Source organism: Phycodurus eques, chromosome 4 (assembly GCF_024500275.1).
Source record: "Phycodurus eques isolate BA_2022a chromosome 4, UOR_Pequ_1.1, whole genome shotgun sequence".
NCBI lineage: Eukaryota > Metazoa > Chordata > Actinopteri > Syngnathiformes > Syngnathidae > Phycodurus > Phycodurus eques.
Window position 1 is genome coordinate 13,621,694 of NC_084528.1, and position 19,828 is coordinate 13,641,521.

General features: G+C 39.9%; 1 protein-coding gene across 2 annotated transcripts in view; it reads right to left on the reverse strand.

The window, feature by feature from the left end:
• The window catches only part of stk40 (serine/threonine kinase 40), a 57,055-nt gene that overhangs the window by 20,133 nt on the left and 17,094 nt on the right, over positions 1-19,828 (reverse strand). For both annotated transcript variants that reach the window (XM_061674071.1, XM_061674072.1), the window contains exons 4-6: positions 17,511-17,654; positions 9,919-10,143; positions 5,510-5,562 (exon numbers count right to left, since the gene is read on the reverse strand). In XM_061674071.1, the coding sequence (XP_061530055.1) occupies positions 5,510-5,562; positions 9,919-10,143; positions 17,511-17,654 (422 nt within the window). The remainder of the gene's footprint in view (positions 1-5,509; positions 5,563-9,918; positions 10,144-17,510; positions 17,655-19,828) is intronic.

The following is a 19,828-nucleotide window of genomic DNA, read 5'->3' on the forward strand; positions in this document are numbered from 1 at the left end:
AAACCCAAAGGCATGAAAAAGGTGACCAAAAACAAACAAAAAAAACATTGTAGGTGAGATTGTTAAACTCTGTTTTTAACATAAATTAAGCTATCTGGAACACTCTGAAGGGTACAATAAGGCAAAATAAATGTCTTCACGCAGAAAAACATTTATTTACACTACTCAAATACATGTTTATGTACAAATTTAAGATTCAAATTAAATTTGACTAATTTCTTTGATTTTTTTGTTCTGGCCTCCAACTTGAGCAAGGCCCATCTCTACCTGTACCTGATGCCTGCTTCAAGCTGTGCCACATCAATAGCATCCTCGTCTTTAAGTACTCTCATTCTGGAAAAGAATTGACTAAAATCATTGTCTGTTTCACTTAATTTTTCATTCTTACCAACTTCAAAGGCTAATCCCAAATGCATCCTCCAGGAAAATATTAAGTACCAGTACCAGAGGTAGGTAGAGTAGCCAAATATTGTACTCAAGTCAGAGTACTGTTACTTTAGAATAATATGACTCAAGTGAAAAGTAGTCATCCAAATATTTACTTAAGAGTAAGAAAGTACTCAATGAAAAAAACTACAAGAGTAACTTGTGAGTAACTTCAGATATATACATATATATTGTTTTTCAATCAGAGCATGAACATCTAAATAAAAAAAATGTATATATATGGGATGCGACACACACCTATCACCATTTCAATTTTTAACTGCCCAAAAACCTACAACACATACAAAAAGTAGTCATCCAAATATTTACTTAAGAGTAAGAAAGTACTCACTGAAAAAACTGCAAGAGTAACATGAAAAAAAGAGTAATATATGAAAACAAAACACTTCTGTTTTTTAATTAGAGCATGAACATATATTAAAATAAATAATAATATATGGGAGTCGACACACCTGCGACCATTTAAATTAACTGCCCAAAAACAAACAACACATAAAGTGGGGCCCAACAGAAACCTTTTTTGCTTTATTCACTTAAATGACTTCATGAAGATGCTGTTTGCTGATCAGACTTAGTGATTGCGTGTGCGACACCATGGGATAGGGTTAATGTTGCCAAAACAACAAAAGAAACATCTGCAACGTACCCGCAAGGTGTCTTCTCAAGTTATAAGTGGGCTGAAATATCCAAGTTTGGGCAGTCACAATTTAAGAGTTGCATGACAAAGCTCGTTTTTTGGATTCTGTAAAGTAAACAGTCGTGCGGCTGTTTTTCTTCACCCAAAATGAGTCATTTTGATTGGCTCGTGAAGGCTACGTGCACGGTCATGTGACTGCCTTGTGCCGTCTGATTGGTGAATTGGAGTCAAATGACAGTGATCCCGTTTGATTGGCGCAATGGGCGCCCCATGTGGAAGTCACCGATGGAGTCAAAAAATACACGCGCACACGAAAGAATGAATAAATAAAAGTAGAAAACGGCATGTCGATCATTGTAACGGAGTAAAAGTATCGATCCTTCTTCACATAAATACTCAAGTAAAAAGTATGATGCATTTAAAGTACTCTGACAAGTACAGTTTATCGAAAATGTTACTTGAGTAAATATAATGGAGTAAATGTAGCGCGTTACTACCCACCTCTGACTGGTACAATATTTTTCTGTTTTTATTGGCCATTTCTGAATTTGAAGTTAGATCATTCTGTGTTGTGACAATCCCTAACATCTCTCCGTCGCTTAATACATTTAACATTAACATCCGTAAACTAATTAGATAAGTGTAGGTGCATTTCTTAAATAATACAAGATGTACTAGCGGATCAACTCTTGTCGCAGATGTTACGTGTGCTTCGCGGTTCTGCTGGGGCCACAACCAGCAACACCTCAATGTGAAAATCCAAAAGACCGGTGAAACAAATACAACACTAGCTGATCTGATGAGCAAACATGTTGCCTAAACGTAAGAGTAGCAACAGAGGATGTCCGCTCCAGAGGTGGGTTGAGTAGCCAAACATTGTACTCAAGTAAGAGTATTGTTACTTGACAATAATGTGACTCAAGTAAAAAGTAGTCCTCCAAAAATGTTTTTGAGTAAAAGGTACACAGTGAAATAATTACTCAAGTACTGAGTAAATAGTAACTTCTGATTTTTTAACCACAGCATGAAGATCAAATAAAGAAAAATGAGCAATAATTGATAAATAGAAGTAGCAAGCGACATTTAGATCATTGTAACGGAGTAAAGGTACAGTTACTTAACAGCAGAAGCGGTGGAAGTGTTTTTTTCTGGTCTCGTCAACTCCTGTGACAGGTCCCATCCACACAGGCGGAACCTCAGGCCAATGTGCACGCATATTAGTCCGCCGTGGAGTAATATTCACAATTACACCTGTTTGTGGATGGTCGACCTGTGGAATGGATCTAGCAGCCAGTGTTCAAGGAGTATGAAACAGCCTATGGCAACGGAAAGTTGAGGAATGCTCATCAAACACCTGTTTGGAACATCCCACAGGTGAACAGGCTAATTGGGAACAGGTGCGTGCCACGATTGGGTATAAAAGGAGCTTCCCTGAATCGCTCAGTCATTCACAAGCAAAGATGGGGCAACGTTCGACTCTTTGTGAACAAGTGCGTGAGAAAATAGTGGAACAGTTTAAGGATAACGTTCCTCAACGTACAATTGCAAGGAATTTAGGGATTTCATCATCTACGGTCCATAATAGCATCAAAAGCTTCAGAGAATCTGGAGAAATCACTGCATGTAAGCGGCAAGGCCGAAAACCAACATTGAATGCCCGTGACCTTCGATCCCTCAGGTGGCACTGCATCAAAACCCGACATCAATGTGTAAAGGATTTCACCACATGGGCTCAGCAACACTTCAGAAAACCAATGTCAGTAAATACAGTTTACATCTGTAAGTGCATCTTGAAACTCTACTAAGCAAAGCAAAAGCCATTTAACAGTTCAAATAAGATGGACTGATGCAAAGTGGAAAAGTGTTCTGTGGTCCGACAAGTCCACATTTCAAATTGTTTTTGGAAATTGTGGACGTCGTGTCCTCCAGGCCAAAGGGCAAAAGAAGCATCCGGACAGTTATGGACGCAAAGTTCAAAAGCCAGCATCTCTGATGGTATGGGGCTGTTAGTGCCAATGACATGGGTAACTTACACATCTGTGAAGGCACCATTAATGTTGAAAGGTACAGACAGGTTTTGGAGAAACATATGCTGCCATCCAACGTCTTTTTTATGGACGCCCCCTGCTTATTTCAGCAAGACAATGCCAAACCACATTCTGCACGTGTCACAACAGCGTGGCTTCGTACTAAAAGAGTGCGGGTATTAGGCTGGCCTGCCTGCAGTCCAGGCCTGTCTCCCATTGAAAATGTGTGGCGCATTATGAAGCATAAAATACGACAACGGCGACCCCGGACTGTTGAATAGCTGAAGCTGTACATCAAGCAGGAATGGGAAATAATTCCACCTACAAAGCTTCAACAATTAGTGTCCTCAGTTTCCAAGCGTTTATTGAATGTTGTTAAAAGAAAAGGTGATGTAACACAGTAGTAAACATGACCCTGTCCCAGCTTTTTTGGAATGTGTTGCAGCTATAAAATTCTAAGTTAATGATTATTTGCGAAAAACAATCAAGTTTATCAGTTTGAACATTGAATATCTTGTCTTTGTAGTGTATTCAATTAAATATAGGTTGAACATGATTTGCAAATCATTGTATTGTTTTTATTTTTAACACAACGTCCCAACTTCATTGGAATTGGGGTTGTATCACGATCTCTGATTGCGATCATATAATAGCAGAGTACTATGAAAAACCAAACATTTTTTTTTATCTAAGCAGCCGTTAACCCCCAATAGGTTCTTTAAAAATGCACTCATTATGGTAAAACCGGAGTAGCTGGCAGGTATGAAAATATATTTTAGCATAGTCCTGACTAAATCAACCAGATTTCATTCAAGTGGTATCTTCGCTTACAAGGGCTGCATTATAAAGTATTTTAGAATCTATGATTGTACTGGGCGGCACGGTGGACGACTGGTTAGAGCCGTCAGCCTCACAGTTCTGAGGACCGGGTTCAATCCCCGGCCCCGCCTGTGTGGAGTTTGCATGTTCTCCCCGTGCCTGCGTGGGTTTTCTCCGGGCACTCCGGTTTCCTCCCACATCCCAAAAACATGCATTAATTGGAGACTCTAAATTGCCCCTAGGTGTGACTGTGAGTGCGAATGGTTGGTTGTTTGTATGTGCCCTGCGATTGGCTGGCAACCAGTTCAGGGTGTACCCCGCCTCCTGCCCGATGACAGCTGGGATAAGCACCAGCACGCCCGCGACCCTAGTGAGGAGAAGCGGCTCAGAAAATGGATGGATGGATTATTGTACTGATTATCTAATCGATTAATCAGATAAAAATTTATTTTGCATTATTACGCAGCAAAATGTACATGTGCGAGTCAACCATTAATTATTGTTGTCAACTTGGGTCGCCATGCTTACATTTCACGCTTTTGATTTTGAGTGTGCAAGGAAGGCTTTAAACCGTGGGGCCGGGTGAGCGATTTACAGTCGTGCTCAAAATTATTAATCTATTATATATTTGTCAAAAAAAAAAAAAATCCTCTCACTATTCTGGCCTTTAACAAATAAAATTCTGGTAATCCTAATTGATCTGAAACAGATTTAGTTTGATTTTAGTCAGACAGGTCAAGAAAAAAAAAGCATGACTTTTTATTGTGGTGCACGACTGTAGGAATCAACGAATTAGACTGTCCAGTTGTGCTTTTTGTGATACCTTGTGTTGGTGATTGTAGACGTACTGTTGTGGTATGTTATTTAGTTCTGTTTTGCAGTAGACACTGCACTTTGTTATCTTCCTTTTTAAGTGTGAAATCATAAAAAATTTTGGATATCATTTTTGACGGACTCTTTCCTCGTGGCTCACCGCCATCGCACCAACTTATTTCCACCCCGAGTGATATGTGAGTGCAGTAAAATTAGTCCGTGTGTAAAAATGACCACCGCAAAGCTTCAAGGCAGAGATTTTGCTTCGACTTTATTTGTAATTAAATTTAGTTTTTCGATTAATCGTTTCCGCCCTACTACTAAGTTAATTACAATTTGCGAGTTTTGTTTGAATTACATGCCGTCGCTGGGTTGCTTTGAGTTACGGGCTAAAATTTGAGGTACAAGCGAGCTACAGATACGATTCCACTTGACTTAAGTGTGTGTGGGGGTGGGGGGGGGGGGCAATTAAGGTACTGTAATGTCTTCACATTTGGGCAATGAGAGGTGTCTATTTTGCATGGATGTGTGCTTATGACTATACAAAATGCAGTGCTGTGCTGTAAAGAGAAAACCAAACAGCTCAGTTAACTGCAGAAAGGAAGCGGGCCAATGAGGCTTTCTATGATTGATCCCACTCTCAGGATAAGAATGTGACCCTCTGCTCGGGTGTCAAGCCGACTGCGCGTGACAAATGGGGCTCAGCACCAACCGGAGAGACTGACTTAAGGCAAAAGCCAAGCGACTGCTCACTTTTAAGTCTTACCGTTTGTTCAGCACCATGTTCCCCAGCTTGAGGTCTCTATGCACGATGTTCTTCTGGAGACAGGATGGAGAGTGAAGGCAAAGGGCTTTTAGTACATGGCGCGCATGTGTGTGTAATATTCCTTCAGCAACAGATTAGGCATCTCTGTATTAAAACACTGATGCAGGGTATACTGTACGGTAAATATAAATTCTTAAATCCAATCTCCAGATTGAATAAAACAGAACAGATAAAATTTAGAGGAAAATAATCTTTGAAAGTCTCACTTGAATATTCAAACTGTGCCTGACTTCAGTACATTTACAACCTTAGTTCAGTGACAATTAATTTAATAGATTCATCTTCTTTTCTTTAATCTTTCTTTTTTATTTCTTCCATCACCCCAAAAAAGTAAAATGTTTTTTTAAAAAAAAATAAAAATAAATAAATGTTCTTCCTCTTAGCTGCTTCCGTAGCTTTGTATACATTAACTCATTTTTACACGCGTAGACTTTGGCTACGTTAACACTAAAGGGTATGATGCCCAATTCAGATTTTTTGTTAAATCTGACCTTTTCATAGTAGTTCACATTACAAAAACAAATAATACTTCTGATGTGAACAGAAATGCGTCCCTGAAGTGATGTGCATGCATACAAAACACGTAATGTTTCGCATGTGCAAAAAATACAAGGCGCATTGTGTTGATGGAAGTAAATATGGCCCCTCGCCCTGACGCATTTGTGGCTTTTGTGCTTGAACTAACCGGTCCCCCCATATATTTATCAGTTCAAAAGCATCTTCTTTTCACCACTGTTTTCTGTGCCTTCGTCTGCCATTGCTTATTGCATGTTTGGCAAACAATTGTGACTAGGGATGGGTACCTTTAACCGGTACTTGGGAATCAATATAGATACTCAACGGTACTCATTTTCGGTACTTTTGTGCGTGCATTTTTGGTAAAGTAAATTATTTAAAAATAATAAAACCTCAAATTATTTTCTATTGCACATTTATTTTTACAATATGTTAAAAACTGACAATTATAACAAATAATTTTAAGTTTAAAGCAAATGAGCAAAAGAGGATGGAATAAAAAATAACAGTATAGCATTTTACAAATAATAATAAAGTATGAATAATAAAGTATTTTAAAATACAAAGTGCAAGGTTCTTTGCAATGAACTGCACAAGTAACGAAGATAAACAGTATTTGTATTAATACGTATGTGTGCAAAACTTCAAAGGATAATTGATTTACAGAGACCAGCCTTATCAAGATAATTATTTTATGAATGATGTCACTACACGAAAAAATAAGTCAATCTCAGGATAACAAAAATCATAATTTGAAAACTACACTGAATATTCAATTGAAATTTTCATCAATAATCTGAAAGCCTTCTTTTAGTAAAGTAATATAATGTACAAATGAAAAGTAATATAAACGTAGTAAATTACAGCAAATAAGGCTATATAATAATGCTATTATTGCTGCACATAATTTTTATAATGGGTGTCATAGAAAAAAACAAAGAGTCGAGAATGAACAAACACTTCATAAACGGTTAAAATACACAGTGAGGAGTAAATACAGCACAGTTTAAGAGACATTTGTAGGTGATAAAATTCATGAAATTAGTGTTGCAAGCGGCGGAAAATGAGCCATAATGGCAGGTCACTGTACCATCACAAGGGACCTGGCCTGCTGTTTGTCCCAAAAATGTGTATGTGCAGTGACCAATTTACATCAAATTTAAAATTTACATATGGATTTGAAAAATCTGTCTGAGGGGGGTTTGTCAACCTTAAATTCGGGAAAATGTTGTCCGAGTCTTACAACACGTGTAATTGCACTTTCGAGTAATTTGTAAATTGTGATTAAAACTAATATACGTATCATTAGTGGTGTATATTAGTCAAATTTAAACTTGAAAATTTAGTGAAACATGGAAAACAGCGGTTTTGCCGCCACTCAAAATGCGCGATCAGGAGTGTGGCTCGTCGAGTCTCGAATGACCACTTTCGAGAGCCAGTCAGCGGCGGACACATGCAAAGTGTTAGTGTTTATCTTTGTTCTTTGAGCTGTTGTTTTTCAAGAACACTAAAATGTCCGCTTTCTCAGGCAAGAGTCGAGACCACTCCCCCACTGTGGGAGACACTATCCCCAACTGTGGAGAAAACTCGCACTGACATAGTGGAAAAGGATTTCTGAAGCTTGTTCATTACCTTTTTTGCCAATGTTACGTAGGTACACTGAGACATTGCAAGAGATGTAATCTGGTTTGCTTTTCGAGAAATGGAGCCATACTTTTAAGCGCATTAGATCCATGCTGTTTGTTGTACAACCCCAATTTCAATGAAGTTGGGACGGTGTTAAACATAAATAAAAACAGAATACAATGATTTTCAAATCATGTTCAACCTACATATAATTGAATACACTACAAAGACAAGATATTTAATGTTCAAACTGATAAACTATTGTTTTTAGCAAATAATCATTAACTTTGAATTTTATGGCTGCAACATGTTCCAAAAAAGCTGGGACAGGGTCATGTTTACCACTGTGTTACATCACCTTTTCTTTGAACAACATTCAATAAACGTTTGGGAACCGAGGACACTAATTGTTGAAGCTTTGTAGGTGCAATTCTTTCCCATTCTTGCTTGATGTACAGCTTCAGCTGTTCAACAGTCTGGGTTCTCCGTTGTCGTATTTTACGCTTCATTTTCACACATTTTCAATGGGAGACATGTCTGGACTGCAGGCAGGCCAGTCTAGTACACGCACTCTTTTACTACGCAGCCACGCTGTTGTAACACGTGCAGAATGTGGTTTGGCATTGTCTTGCTGAAATAAGCAGGGGTGTCCGTGAAAAAGACTTTGCTTGGATGGCAGCATATGTTTCTCCAAAACCTGTATGTACCTTTCAGACTTAATTGTGCCTTCACTGATGTGTACATTACCCATGCCATTGGCACTAACACAGCCCCATACCGTCACAGATGCTGGCTTTTGAACTTTGCGTCCATAACAGTCCGGATGGTTCTTTTCCTCTTTGGCCCGGAGGACACGACATCCACAATTTCCAAAATCAATTTGAATTGTGGACTCGTCGGACCACAGAACACTTTTCCACTTTGCATCAGTCCATCTTAGATGAGCTCAAGCCCAGAGAAGCCGGTGGCGTTTCTGGGTGTTGTTGATAAATGGCTTTTGCTTTGCATAGTAGAGTTTCAAGTTGCACTTACAGATGTAGCGCTGAACAGTATTTGCTGACATTGTTTTTCTGAAGTGTTCCTGAGCCCATGTGGTGATATCCTTCACAAAGTGATGTTGGTTTTTGATGCAGTGATCGCCTGAGGGATCGAAAGTCAAGGGCATTCAATGTTGGTTTTCGGCCTGGCTGCTTACATGCAGTGATTTCTCCAGATTATCTGAACCTTTTGATGATATTATGGACCGTAGATGACGAAATTCCTAAATTCCTTGCAATTGTATGTTGAGGAACATTGTCCTTAAACTGTTCAACTATTTTCACAAAGAGGTGAACCTCGCCCCATCTTTGCTTGTGAGTGACCGAGCAATTCAGGGAAGCTCCATTTACCCAATCATGGCACCCACCTGTTCCCAATTAGCCTGTTCACCTGTGGGATGTTCCAAACAGGCGTTTGATGAGCATTCCTCAACTTTCTCAGTCTTTTTTGCCACCTGTCCCAGCTTTTTTGGAACATGTTCCAGCCATAAAATTCTAAGTTAATGATTATTTGCTAAAAAAAAAGTTTATCATTTTGAACATTAAATATCTTGTCTTTGTAGTGTATTCAATTAAAGAGGTTGAACATGATTTGCAAATCATAGTATTCTGTTTTTATGTATGTTTAACACAACGTCCCAACTTCATTGGAATTGGGGTTGTAGAACGGGCAAGACTTAATGACATCATTATGCTCGTGTTCAAGTGTGCCATGGAAAATCGCCAACTCTTCCAATGCCGCACACTCACAGAATCACAAGGATGTGCTTTGCACCGAAAAATGGTACCTTTTGATTTCACGTGAATCGGTATTCGGTAGTACCGACCCAAATCGGTCGGTACCAAAACAAACGCCGATTTCAGTACCAATCCCTAATTGTGAGGGCTTTCGCTTTTTGATGAGGACCTCTGCGTCCAGACTGCACTCACATCGGATACATGTCCACATAGGAGAGGCCTGGGTCAGATTTGAAAAAAAAACAAAACAAAAACAAAAATTATATCCACAATAACAAAAACATTTACGGGGGGGAAAAAAAAAAAAAAAATCTGAATTGACCTTCAGTATGAACATAGCCTTAGTTTAAGGGTTTTTAAGGTTGAGAATTTGACTCTGGATTTTCATTATTTCCTATTAGCAAAGCAATTTTAGAAGCCAACAAACCTCACCTTGTGCAGGGCCTCCACTACACGCACCACATCGTAGAAGATGATGATGGCCTCGCGCTCGCCCAGCCGCTTCTCCTTGATGACGTAGTGTTGCAGGTTGATGAGGTCGGCTGTCTTGTCGCTGAAGTCATGTGCGCACAAGCAGTCAAGCACCAGGCAGATGCGCTTCTTCATTTTGCGCACTTTATTGGCCTCCGGGTCCTCCACGATTTCGTACGCCCGGTCCTGCAACACAGGAGTTCATGTCACACTGAGGACCACTCTCTCACGTGCCTCTTTCACACAGAGATCCCGTAAAATAGTCAAGGACTAGTCTTAATGGAAGACACAGCAGTTAGCCACCTTTGCCTTTTACACAGAACCTAGCAAAGAAACACACAGCAACACATCATCCCACAATCACAGAGGACATCAAAGCCCGTGTCTGGTGACAGGGTCCGACATTCACAATCTATACGAGTACTGCCCACAAGTAAGTTGCCATGACGATGCTCAAACGATATATTGTGCAGCCCTATCACATACCAATAATCAGAAAGGATTTGGAGGATTTTTTTCCAATCCAAATCAAAGTTAGAAAATGCCAGATTAACGGATGCCTCTGAAAGGTTATCCTGAGAGATTATCCTGTGATGTGGGGTGTGTAAAGGATGATTTTTTTCCACCAGGATCAGCTGGGACAAAACAGTCAGGGACCGATTATTGTACATGCTAAACCTGTTCAGTATTTACGTTCACAAATCTTTATGCATCTGTGGTCAACAGTGCCTTGGGCTGCCCCATGGCATCCATAATTGTGACGTAACCCGGAATTGCTGCCAATTATGAAGCGACCAGAACAGTCTTGGTACTCCGAAAGCTGTCTGGTTTGGCGGGAGGACACTCGCGATTGTCGGTGGGGATATTGTTGTGTGTGTGGTGTGCTGTGTTGGTCAACTCAAGTACATCACAAACAATTTATAGCAGTACACTTCAATATTTTTGCATTATCTGTGGCGTCCCTGACATTGAAAAAATCATTTAAGATCTGTATAAAAAAACAACAAAACAAAAAAAATTGGTGCCGGTATGCGTTTATCCAGAGTGTAATGTTTCATCTTCAGCTTCTCTAAAAGCAGAGCTCTCATTGATTCCTGCAGTACAACTGTATGCATTTTTTAAAACTCTAGCCGGTGCTTCTGAAAGCCATCTCCTTGATCTTCTGGCGTGGATGTATGCGTAATCCGATCAATATGGCAAACGTAAATGAATCAGAGCGCAGGTCGGAGAGCCGCCGTTCTGAGAAGACGGGGAGATGGAACAATAAAGTAGGAGGCCGCCAGGAAATGGAGGAAAGGGAGGGGGCGAAGGGAAGCATGTGAATGGATGGGGCTATCACGAGTGAATGACAGCGGATGAACAAGGCTCTTTAGTGTGTGAGCTTTTTTCTAATGGGGGGGGGGAGAAAAAAACCACACACACACTCCAAAGGAATCAACAGAAATCTGGTTGTTGGTGTCTATCAATTATACTGTATTTCCTCAACTAGTGGGCCTCCGTCAGTAGATGCCGTGCCACAATTACTAGTCACCGGGTGCGTGATTCACTGAAGACAATTAAATGCCAACCTCAAATGGACACCTCCCTATTCCCATCAGCAAAAAGAGAACAGGTAGTAACTGTAATTACCGCAATTGTTTACATATAGACAAACTGCTGAGACCGTTTGAAGTATGTTGTTCAGTGGGGACTTAAGTGACATTGTTATGTGCATCCATGTTTACGTGACTTATTTGTTTACTTTAGTGTCAGCCTGACCTCCAGAAAACGTCTCCAGATGGTTGAAAATGCTGCCACTCGCCTTTTAAAAGGAACACACAGGAGGGAGCACATTACTCCTTTTCTGGCCAGTCTCAACTGGCTGCCTGTGCACTTTAGATCTCATTTTAAGATTCTGCTATTGGTCTTTAAATCTATAATCGGTCTTGCACCGCCTTATGTCTCTGAGCTACTGCATCCGTACACTTCTGCCCGGTGCCTCAGGTTAGTTGACCAGCTCCTGGAGTTACTAAAGTCTAAACCTGGCTTTAAACAATCAGGATTTTTGGGGCAGATCACAGAGTTTAAAAAAATGATAATCGATCACCGATCCGATCGCAAGATGGAGCAATGTGACTATTTAAATGACTTGTTCATTTAGTGTAAATACTTGTGTACTGTATACTGAGCATCTTCAAAAGTATTCTCTAGTCAGGTCATGCATTCTAATCAGTCAGGTCAAACTAACATTACAACATGACAGAAATAATCGGTGCTAACTTACTGTAATTAAATTACTTAATTAAGCCGCTTCTAAAAAATAGAACGCTGGACGCTTCCATATTAGCAAGCTATAGACCCATCTCAAATCTCCCTTTTATAGGCTAGATTGTTGAGAAAGTTATTTTTAATCCACTCAGCAATTTCTTTAACTTAAATTGACTTTTTGACAAATTTCAATCAGGTTTCCGAACTCATCACAGTACAGAATTTGCGCTTATCAAAGTCCTAAATGATATAAGGTTGAATACTGACTCGGGAAAAGTGTCAATTCTGGTCTTGTTGGATCTCAGTGTAGCTTGTGATACGGTGGATAACAATATACTGCTGAACAGGTTGGAAACGTGGGTAGGACTAAATGCAGCAGTCCGTAAATGGTTCAGGTCCTACCTGGAGTAAAGGAGTTATTTTGTAACCATTGAAAGTGTTCAATCTCATCCAATGGCAATGACCTATGGGATACCTCATGGGTCAGTGCTTGGACCCCTCCTGCTCAGCCTGTACAGTGGGTACGGACAGTATTCAGACCCCCTTAAAATTTTCGCTCTGTTATATTGCAGCCATTTGCTAAAATCATTTAAGTTCATTTTTTCCTCATTAATATACACACAGCACCCTGTATTGACAGAAAAAAACAGAATTGTTGAAATGTTTGCAGATTTATTAAAAAAGAAAAACTGAAATGTCACACAGTCATAAGTATTCAGACCCTTTGCTCAGTATTTAGTAGAAGTACCCTTTTGAACTAATATAGCCATGAGTCTTTTTGGGAATGATGCAACAAGTTTATCACTGCTGGATTTGGGGATCCTCTGGCATTCCTCCTTGCAGATCCTCTCCAGTTCTGTCAGGTTGGATGGTGAACGTTGGTGGACAGCCATTTTTAGGTCTCTCCAGAGATGCTTAATTGGATTTAAGTCAGGGCTCTGGCTGGGCCATTCAAGAACAATCACAGAGTTGTTCTGAAGCCACTGCTTTGTTATTTTAGCTGTGTGCTTAGGGTCATTGTCTTATTGGAACGTGAACCTTCGGCCCAGTCTGAGATCCTGAGCACTCTGGATATCTCTCTCCAGGATATTCCTGTACTTGGCCGCATTCATCTTTTCTTCAATTGTAACCAGTCGTCTTGTCCCTGCAGCTGAAAAAAAAAAACACAGCATGATGCTGTCATCACCATGCTTCACTGTTGGAACTGTATTGGACAGGTGATGAGCAGTGCCTGGTTTTCTGCACACATACCGCTTAGAATTAAGGCCAAAAAGTTATATCTTGGTCTCATTAGACCAGAGAATTTCTCACCATCTTGGAGTTCTTCAGGTGTTTTTTAGCAAACTCCATGCGGGCTGTAGAACCATCTCAAGGATGATCAGAAGAAATGGACAGCACCCGAGTTAAGTGTGACTGCGGAGTGTCACAGCAAAGGATACTGAATACTTATGGCTGTGTGAGAGTTCAGTTTTTTTAATAAATCTGCAAAAATGCCAACAATTCTGTTTTTTTCTGTCAATATGGGGTGCTGTGTGTACATTAATGAGGGGAAAAAATGAAAAGGATTTTGGCAAATGGCTGCAATATAATAAAGAGTGAAACATTCATGAGGTCTGATTACTTTCCGTACCAACTGTAAGTCTGGCTGGAACCAAATTATAGCGTAGAGGATCATATACACAACAAACGGTTAATGGCTGCATCGAGAGAAGCATAGGGAAAAACACCAGGTGTGTTCAAAGACCGCTCACACAAAAGGACATTTCAAACTCGGACAGCAAAATGTCATCAATGAACTGAATGTTAATAGCAATAACGATCTATCCACTGTGGCTTTTCTTACCAATGTTATAGCGGTGAGTAACCAACTTTGAAGAGCAAAATAGCAGGCAAATGAAATGTGTCTTCAGAGAAGGCTGCAAATATGTCCGCCATTACAAGGTTGATGCAATGAATACTTTAAAATGAATCTTGAAGCCATAATTTATTAACAATTACAATTATAGAGTAATCCCTAGGTTATGCAATTGAACAGTATGCATAATTATTTTTGATCCTATTACATAATATAATGCAATAACTGTCCCATGGTAATGTTCTTGACTTAATTAAAAAAATATGGAAATTGTTCTGGAAGTGAATTTCTTCAGGTTGGCAGCTCTGCAGTCATAGCCATAAATGCAATGTTACTAATAATTGGCAGAGTACCGTATTTTCACGACCATAAAGCGCACTTAAAAGTCTTAAATTTTCTCCAAAATGGACGGGGCGCCTTGTGTGTGCACAGAGTTCCAACATCTATAAATGTTTTGTGATGAGCGCTCCGCTTGACTTTCTTTCTTTATTTCTAGCATTTCCTGCCGACACGCTGCTTACACAGAGGAAAAGCGGAAGTGGGTGAGGACAGGGGAAGGGTGCGTGAAGTAGGACACCCCTAGTAGGTATATAGCACAGTTATGAAGCACAGTTTAAACTGCAAGCTATCAGTTACACGGAGGAACATGGGAATCGAGCAACCGCAAAAGAATTCAAGATCAACGAATCCATGGTTCGCAAATGGAGGAAGCAGGAAAACGACCTTCGCCAAGTCAAGAAGACAAAGCTGAGTTTCCAAAGAAAAAAAAGAAAAACAAAACGCGGAAACAAGGCGAGGTGGCCGGAGTTGGAAGACCAAATCGAGCAATTCATTAATGAGAAAAGAACAGCCGGGAGAAGCGTCTCTACAGTCACCATTCGACTGAGTGCAATAACTCGGGGCTTGCCATCAATCCGGGAGGCTTGACGAACCGCAGCCATTAACTGTTCATGTAGCGAACGCTACAATTTACCTGTATTCCCTCATGTTTTTTGTTGTGTTTAGATGCCAAAGGACCACAATGAACAACCACTCTAAAATTGAACGAGGTGTTGACAAAATACACCCTTTTTAACATTCTCTCCGCTCTAACGCAGTAACAGCCAGACCAACTGTGCCATGAAAAAGTATTGGCCCCCTTCTCAAATTCTTATATTTTTACATATTTTCACATTTTTTACATAGTTTTCCGCACTTTGTTTGAGATCATCAAGCAAACGCAATTGCCAGACAAATAAAACCCATGTGAACTTAAAATGCTGTTTTTAAATGATTGACCCACCCAATCCTGATTACCTCCAGACCTGTTTAATCAAGAAATCACTTAAACCAAATCGGTCCCGACAAAATCAAGTCAGACAAAAGATCTAAAAAGTTACAATAAAATGACACGATCCAAAGAAATTCCAGAATAGTCAAGAAATAAAGTAATTGACTACCTATCAGTCTTGAAAGGGTTACAAAAGCAATTTCTAAAGCTTTAGGATTCCAGCGAACCATAGACAGCCATTATACTCACATGGAGAAAACATGGAACAGTGGTGAGTGGACCGTGACTGGCCTACGAAGATTACCCCAAGAGAACAGCAATGACTCATCCAGGAGGCTACAAAGCAACTCAGGACAACTTCTAAAGAACTGCAGGCCTCCCTTGCCTCAGTCAGTGTTCATGACACAACAAGAAAGAGACTGGGCAAAAATGGCATCCATGGTTCCAAGGTAAAAAACACTGTTGACCAAAAAGGCTTGTCTTACTTTTTCAAAAATACATCTGAATGATTGGGGAGAATATGATATGGACCGACGAGATGAAAGTTGAGTATTCTGGACGACGTGTGTCTCCTTACATCTGGTGTAAATATTTAGCATTTTATGATGATCGGCTTTAATGTCATAATTTGCCGATCCGATCAATGCTCCGCAAAAGACATTTACTCCGCGTCGCCATTGTGCACAGTATATTTGAACCCAAAACCTAGTTTATTTTTAGCCTTGTCGCATGTCTTTTGACGTAGTACTGTAAATATCTGACAGCCAATAAAGTTATTTATTTATTAAAAAAAAAAAAAAGTCTGCAGTGTGGGACAGACAACACTGCTAAAACAGACAACACGTAATCCCCGGATCAGACTACAAAACACATTTGCTCTTTCATGATTGCACTATGTCAGACTACTGCAATAAATACACACGTTACCGTGGCGACGACAAGAAGAGTGGATCGTGCCGACTTTATTATTACAACAAAATGGGGAAAAACGTATGTTGGTGGTCACCGGTGCTCGGGAGATTACATTCATTTAAGGCTTGCTTGAGGTATGTTCATGTACTTTTAATACGATACGGCTCACAAGCAGGCAACAAAACGTTATGTAGCCTAGCAAGCTAGTGGTAGCACTAGCCGTTGTACGTAAACATGCCACCGTTTTGTCCAATCGTGCTCTAAAGTTTTGGTGTGGGTGAAGTAAATTAATTACAATAAAGTAATTTAATTACAGTAAGTTATCACAAATTATTTCTGTCATGTCATGTTGGTTTGACCTGACTGATTAGAATTAACGATCTGACTAGAGCAGTGATTTCCAACCTTTATTGAGCCAAGGAACATATTTTACAATTGAGAAATCTCACGGCACACCAACAAACAAAAATGTCACAAAAAGTGGATACATTAATTACTGTATGTACTTCTTGCCATCTAATAGAAGACCATGTATTTGTTCTTTCTGTCACTATTCATCACTGGCATAAATAGATGAACAAAGATACATTATTTATTGTAAATATAACTTTTTGAGCAATTAAGTACACAAGTAGATACAGTAAATGAACAGGTCATTTAAATAGACACATTGCTCCATCTTGTGATCGGGTCAGTGATCTTTTTTTTTTTTTTCTTCGAAACTCGCTGATCGTGATCGGCCCCAAAAATCCTGATCGTGTAAAACCTAGCAAAAATATAATAATTTGAGAAGGGGGCCAATACCTTTTCACAGCACTTTATGTGACAAGTGTATCACCCAAACATATATTTTGGGGATTGCGACTTAACGTCACAATATCTTAATAATTAGCATGGCATCTTCGTCTTTCTCCTGCTAATCACTCCTCATTCTCCCTTTGTTATAAATGTGCTGTAAACTGTGTTGAGACCATACGCCTAGCGTGGCTCTGCATTGTATTTAGCTGAGTTAGCTGTAGCTCATAGGTACCTAGGGGCGGCGCAAAATATTTTATGTTAAATTTTTATTTATGTACAGAATTTTGTTTCAGCTGCAGTTGTTCCTTAAGTGCTCTATATAGCGAAAACCCATGCAAGCACTAAAGATGGTAAACGATGACTGGAGCCCAGATTCCCTCTACCTCGGAGGCAGATGTACTATCCACTAGACCACCATGCTGGAACACATTCCACATCATTTGACCAGTAAAACTGCAGTGCTTAAGCTACCTGGAAGAGACCGTGATGGTGGACCACGCCGTCTTGGTTGTGCAACAGAGACAGGAGAGAATATTCAGTGTGCAGAAGCATCTTCCCTTGCCTCTCCTCCTGCGTTTCGCCGGCAGAGTCCACTCGCTCCTCTAGCGTCAGGATCTGCGGAAAAGGGGGGGGGGGGCATCAGATGTTTTGGGGTCAGACTGCGAGGGCAGCTTGACAGTTTACTGCCAGTTAAAGACCATCCACAGCAGTGACACTAAAACCTTTTAAATTACGGAAGGAAGGCCGACTTGAGCCGGTTGACCCAGGAGACAGCCAGTCACCTCAATCACATCACCAAGGTAATGTGGCCATCCTATAATGTGCCTTGTGTGTGAATGTGTCAAGTATTTTCATATAAGGCCTTTGTAAAGGGAAGGTTGCAGGGTCCGCTATTAAGCCTTTTTGAGTGGTGGCCTGATGAGTCAAGTTGTGGTGGCCATGTCAGAACCGGTACTGGCGCCATATTGTACATTTAAGATGTTAAGGTTTAGTGATTATTTCATATTTAGCATCTTCATATTGTATTATTTAAACACTACTGTCCACCGACGCTGCCCATCCAACCTGACTGACCTTGAGAGAATCTGCAGAGAAGAATGGGAGCTCCGGATCTGCCTCGGCAGGTCCTCTCATGGTCAGTCAACCATAATCAATAGTGATGCAACAAAACGAAAATCCAAAACTGGGGAAACTTGTCATCACACAACAACATTTATAGATTTTGGAACTCGGTACACACATAAGGCGCGCCGCATTATAAAACGTCCCGTCCATTTTGGAGAAAATTTAAGACTTTTAAGTGCGTCTTAAGTGCGTGAAAATACGGTATTTGGATGTCCATTGTCTTTGGCTAACGCCATCACTACTCTTCCTGAAGTCCACGTCCAACATTGCCATCTTTACACTGCAATACAACATTCCAAATAAATAAATAAAATGACTTCACAACAACTACAACAATAGTATGTGATAGGGTAAAAAAAAAAAAAAAAGTGCCTACAGTTGAATTTCACAACATAATTATTACCCTATAATCGTTAAAAACGTATGGCTTCAATATTGGTTATTTTGATGCATTTATTGCATCAAGTTTGTAATGCCGGACACATTTGCAGCGAAATGACTTCTCTTGCATTCTCTTTTTGTATTTCCTGTTTCCACTTTCGGTGCTGAAATGATGCAAATTTCCCCATTGTGGGACTAATAAAGGTTATCTTATATTCTAAAGATTTATTATATTAATGTACATTTAAATTATAGGTTCATTTTCTCAAGTGACGTAGCAGTGGTGGTATACTAATTTATTTCCGGTCCCTGTTATAGCTGTTTAGCGTCAAATATGACAGTGTTTTCCTCTATAAACACATTATTTTGCTCTTCATAGTTGGCTAATCTCCACTATAACACGGTTCCAGTCATACCAAAGTGGCAAGTGTACTGTACCACCCAATTTTGTGTTTTGCGATGTCATGTGATAGCCTAGCGATTAGCATGGTGTTTCAGTCTTTCTCGTCTTCTCCTCTGCCTGTCCTTTGTTATTATGATACTTGTCTAAAAGTGCAGTTTATTCGCAGTCATTGAGGCGATGATTAGTGTCTTTTGCTGCGCTGACAACGGACGCGAGGCGCACATTCGCCTCCGTAGCTCAGCAACGTATTTGGCTGAGTAAGCTGTAGCTTGTAGGTAGCTGGGGCAGCTGCCTCAAAATAGCATTCAACAAGCATTTCAATCACGAACAGAGGAAAGCAGCAGGATGCTCCGTTTGAGTTAGTTGCCGTTAGCATTATGCTGGAAATGCCACGTGGTTCCCATAATTCATTGTGATATGCAAATATCAATTATTACATAAAAAATATGTTCATCTTTGTTATTAATGTGTTTATATTACCAGTACTTTGTCCAATGCATGCGTTATTAAACATTTATGGTTGATTGATTGCACTTTGCCATTATCAAACTGTCAGTGTAGGGTCTGTGTAATACATGTGACATGTTATTTCGTTAGGTATATTTCGGTGGAAAAAAGTATTTTGGTCCAAAATTGAAAATGGACTTCTGGGCTATTTTCGGACAAAATATTTCGGCGGCCAAAATTTTGGTGTAACACTAATAATTTATGCTTGTGGATTTTCTGCACAGTCAATTTGAAATAATGTCCTGTTTTTGAATAAAAGGAGGGAGATTAAATGTGGTTTAACCTGATTCATTGATAAAGCGACAAAGATTAATCGATTATTAAAATAATTGTTAGTTGCAGCCCGGCATGTTAGGTTAATTGCAGACTTTAC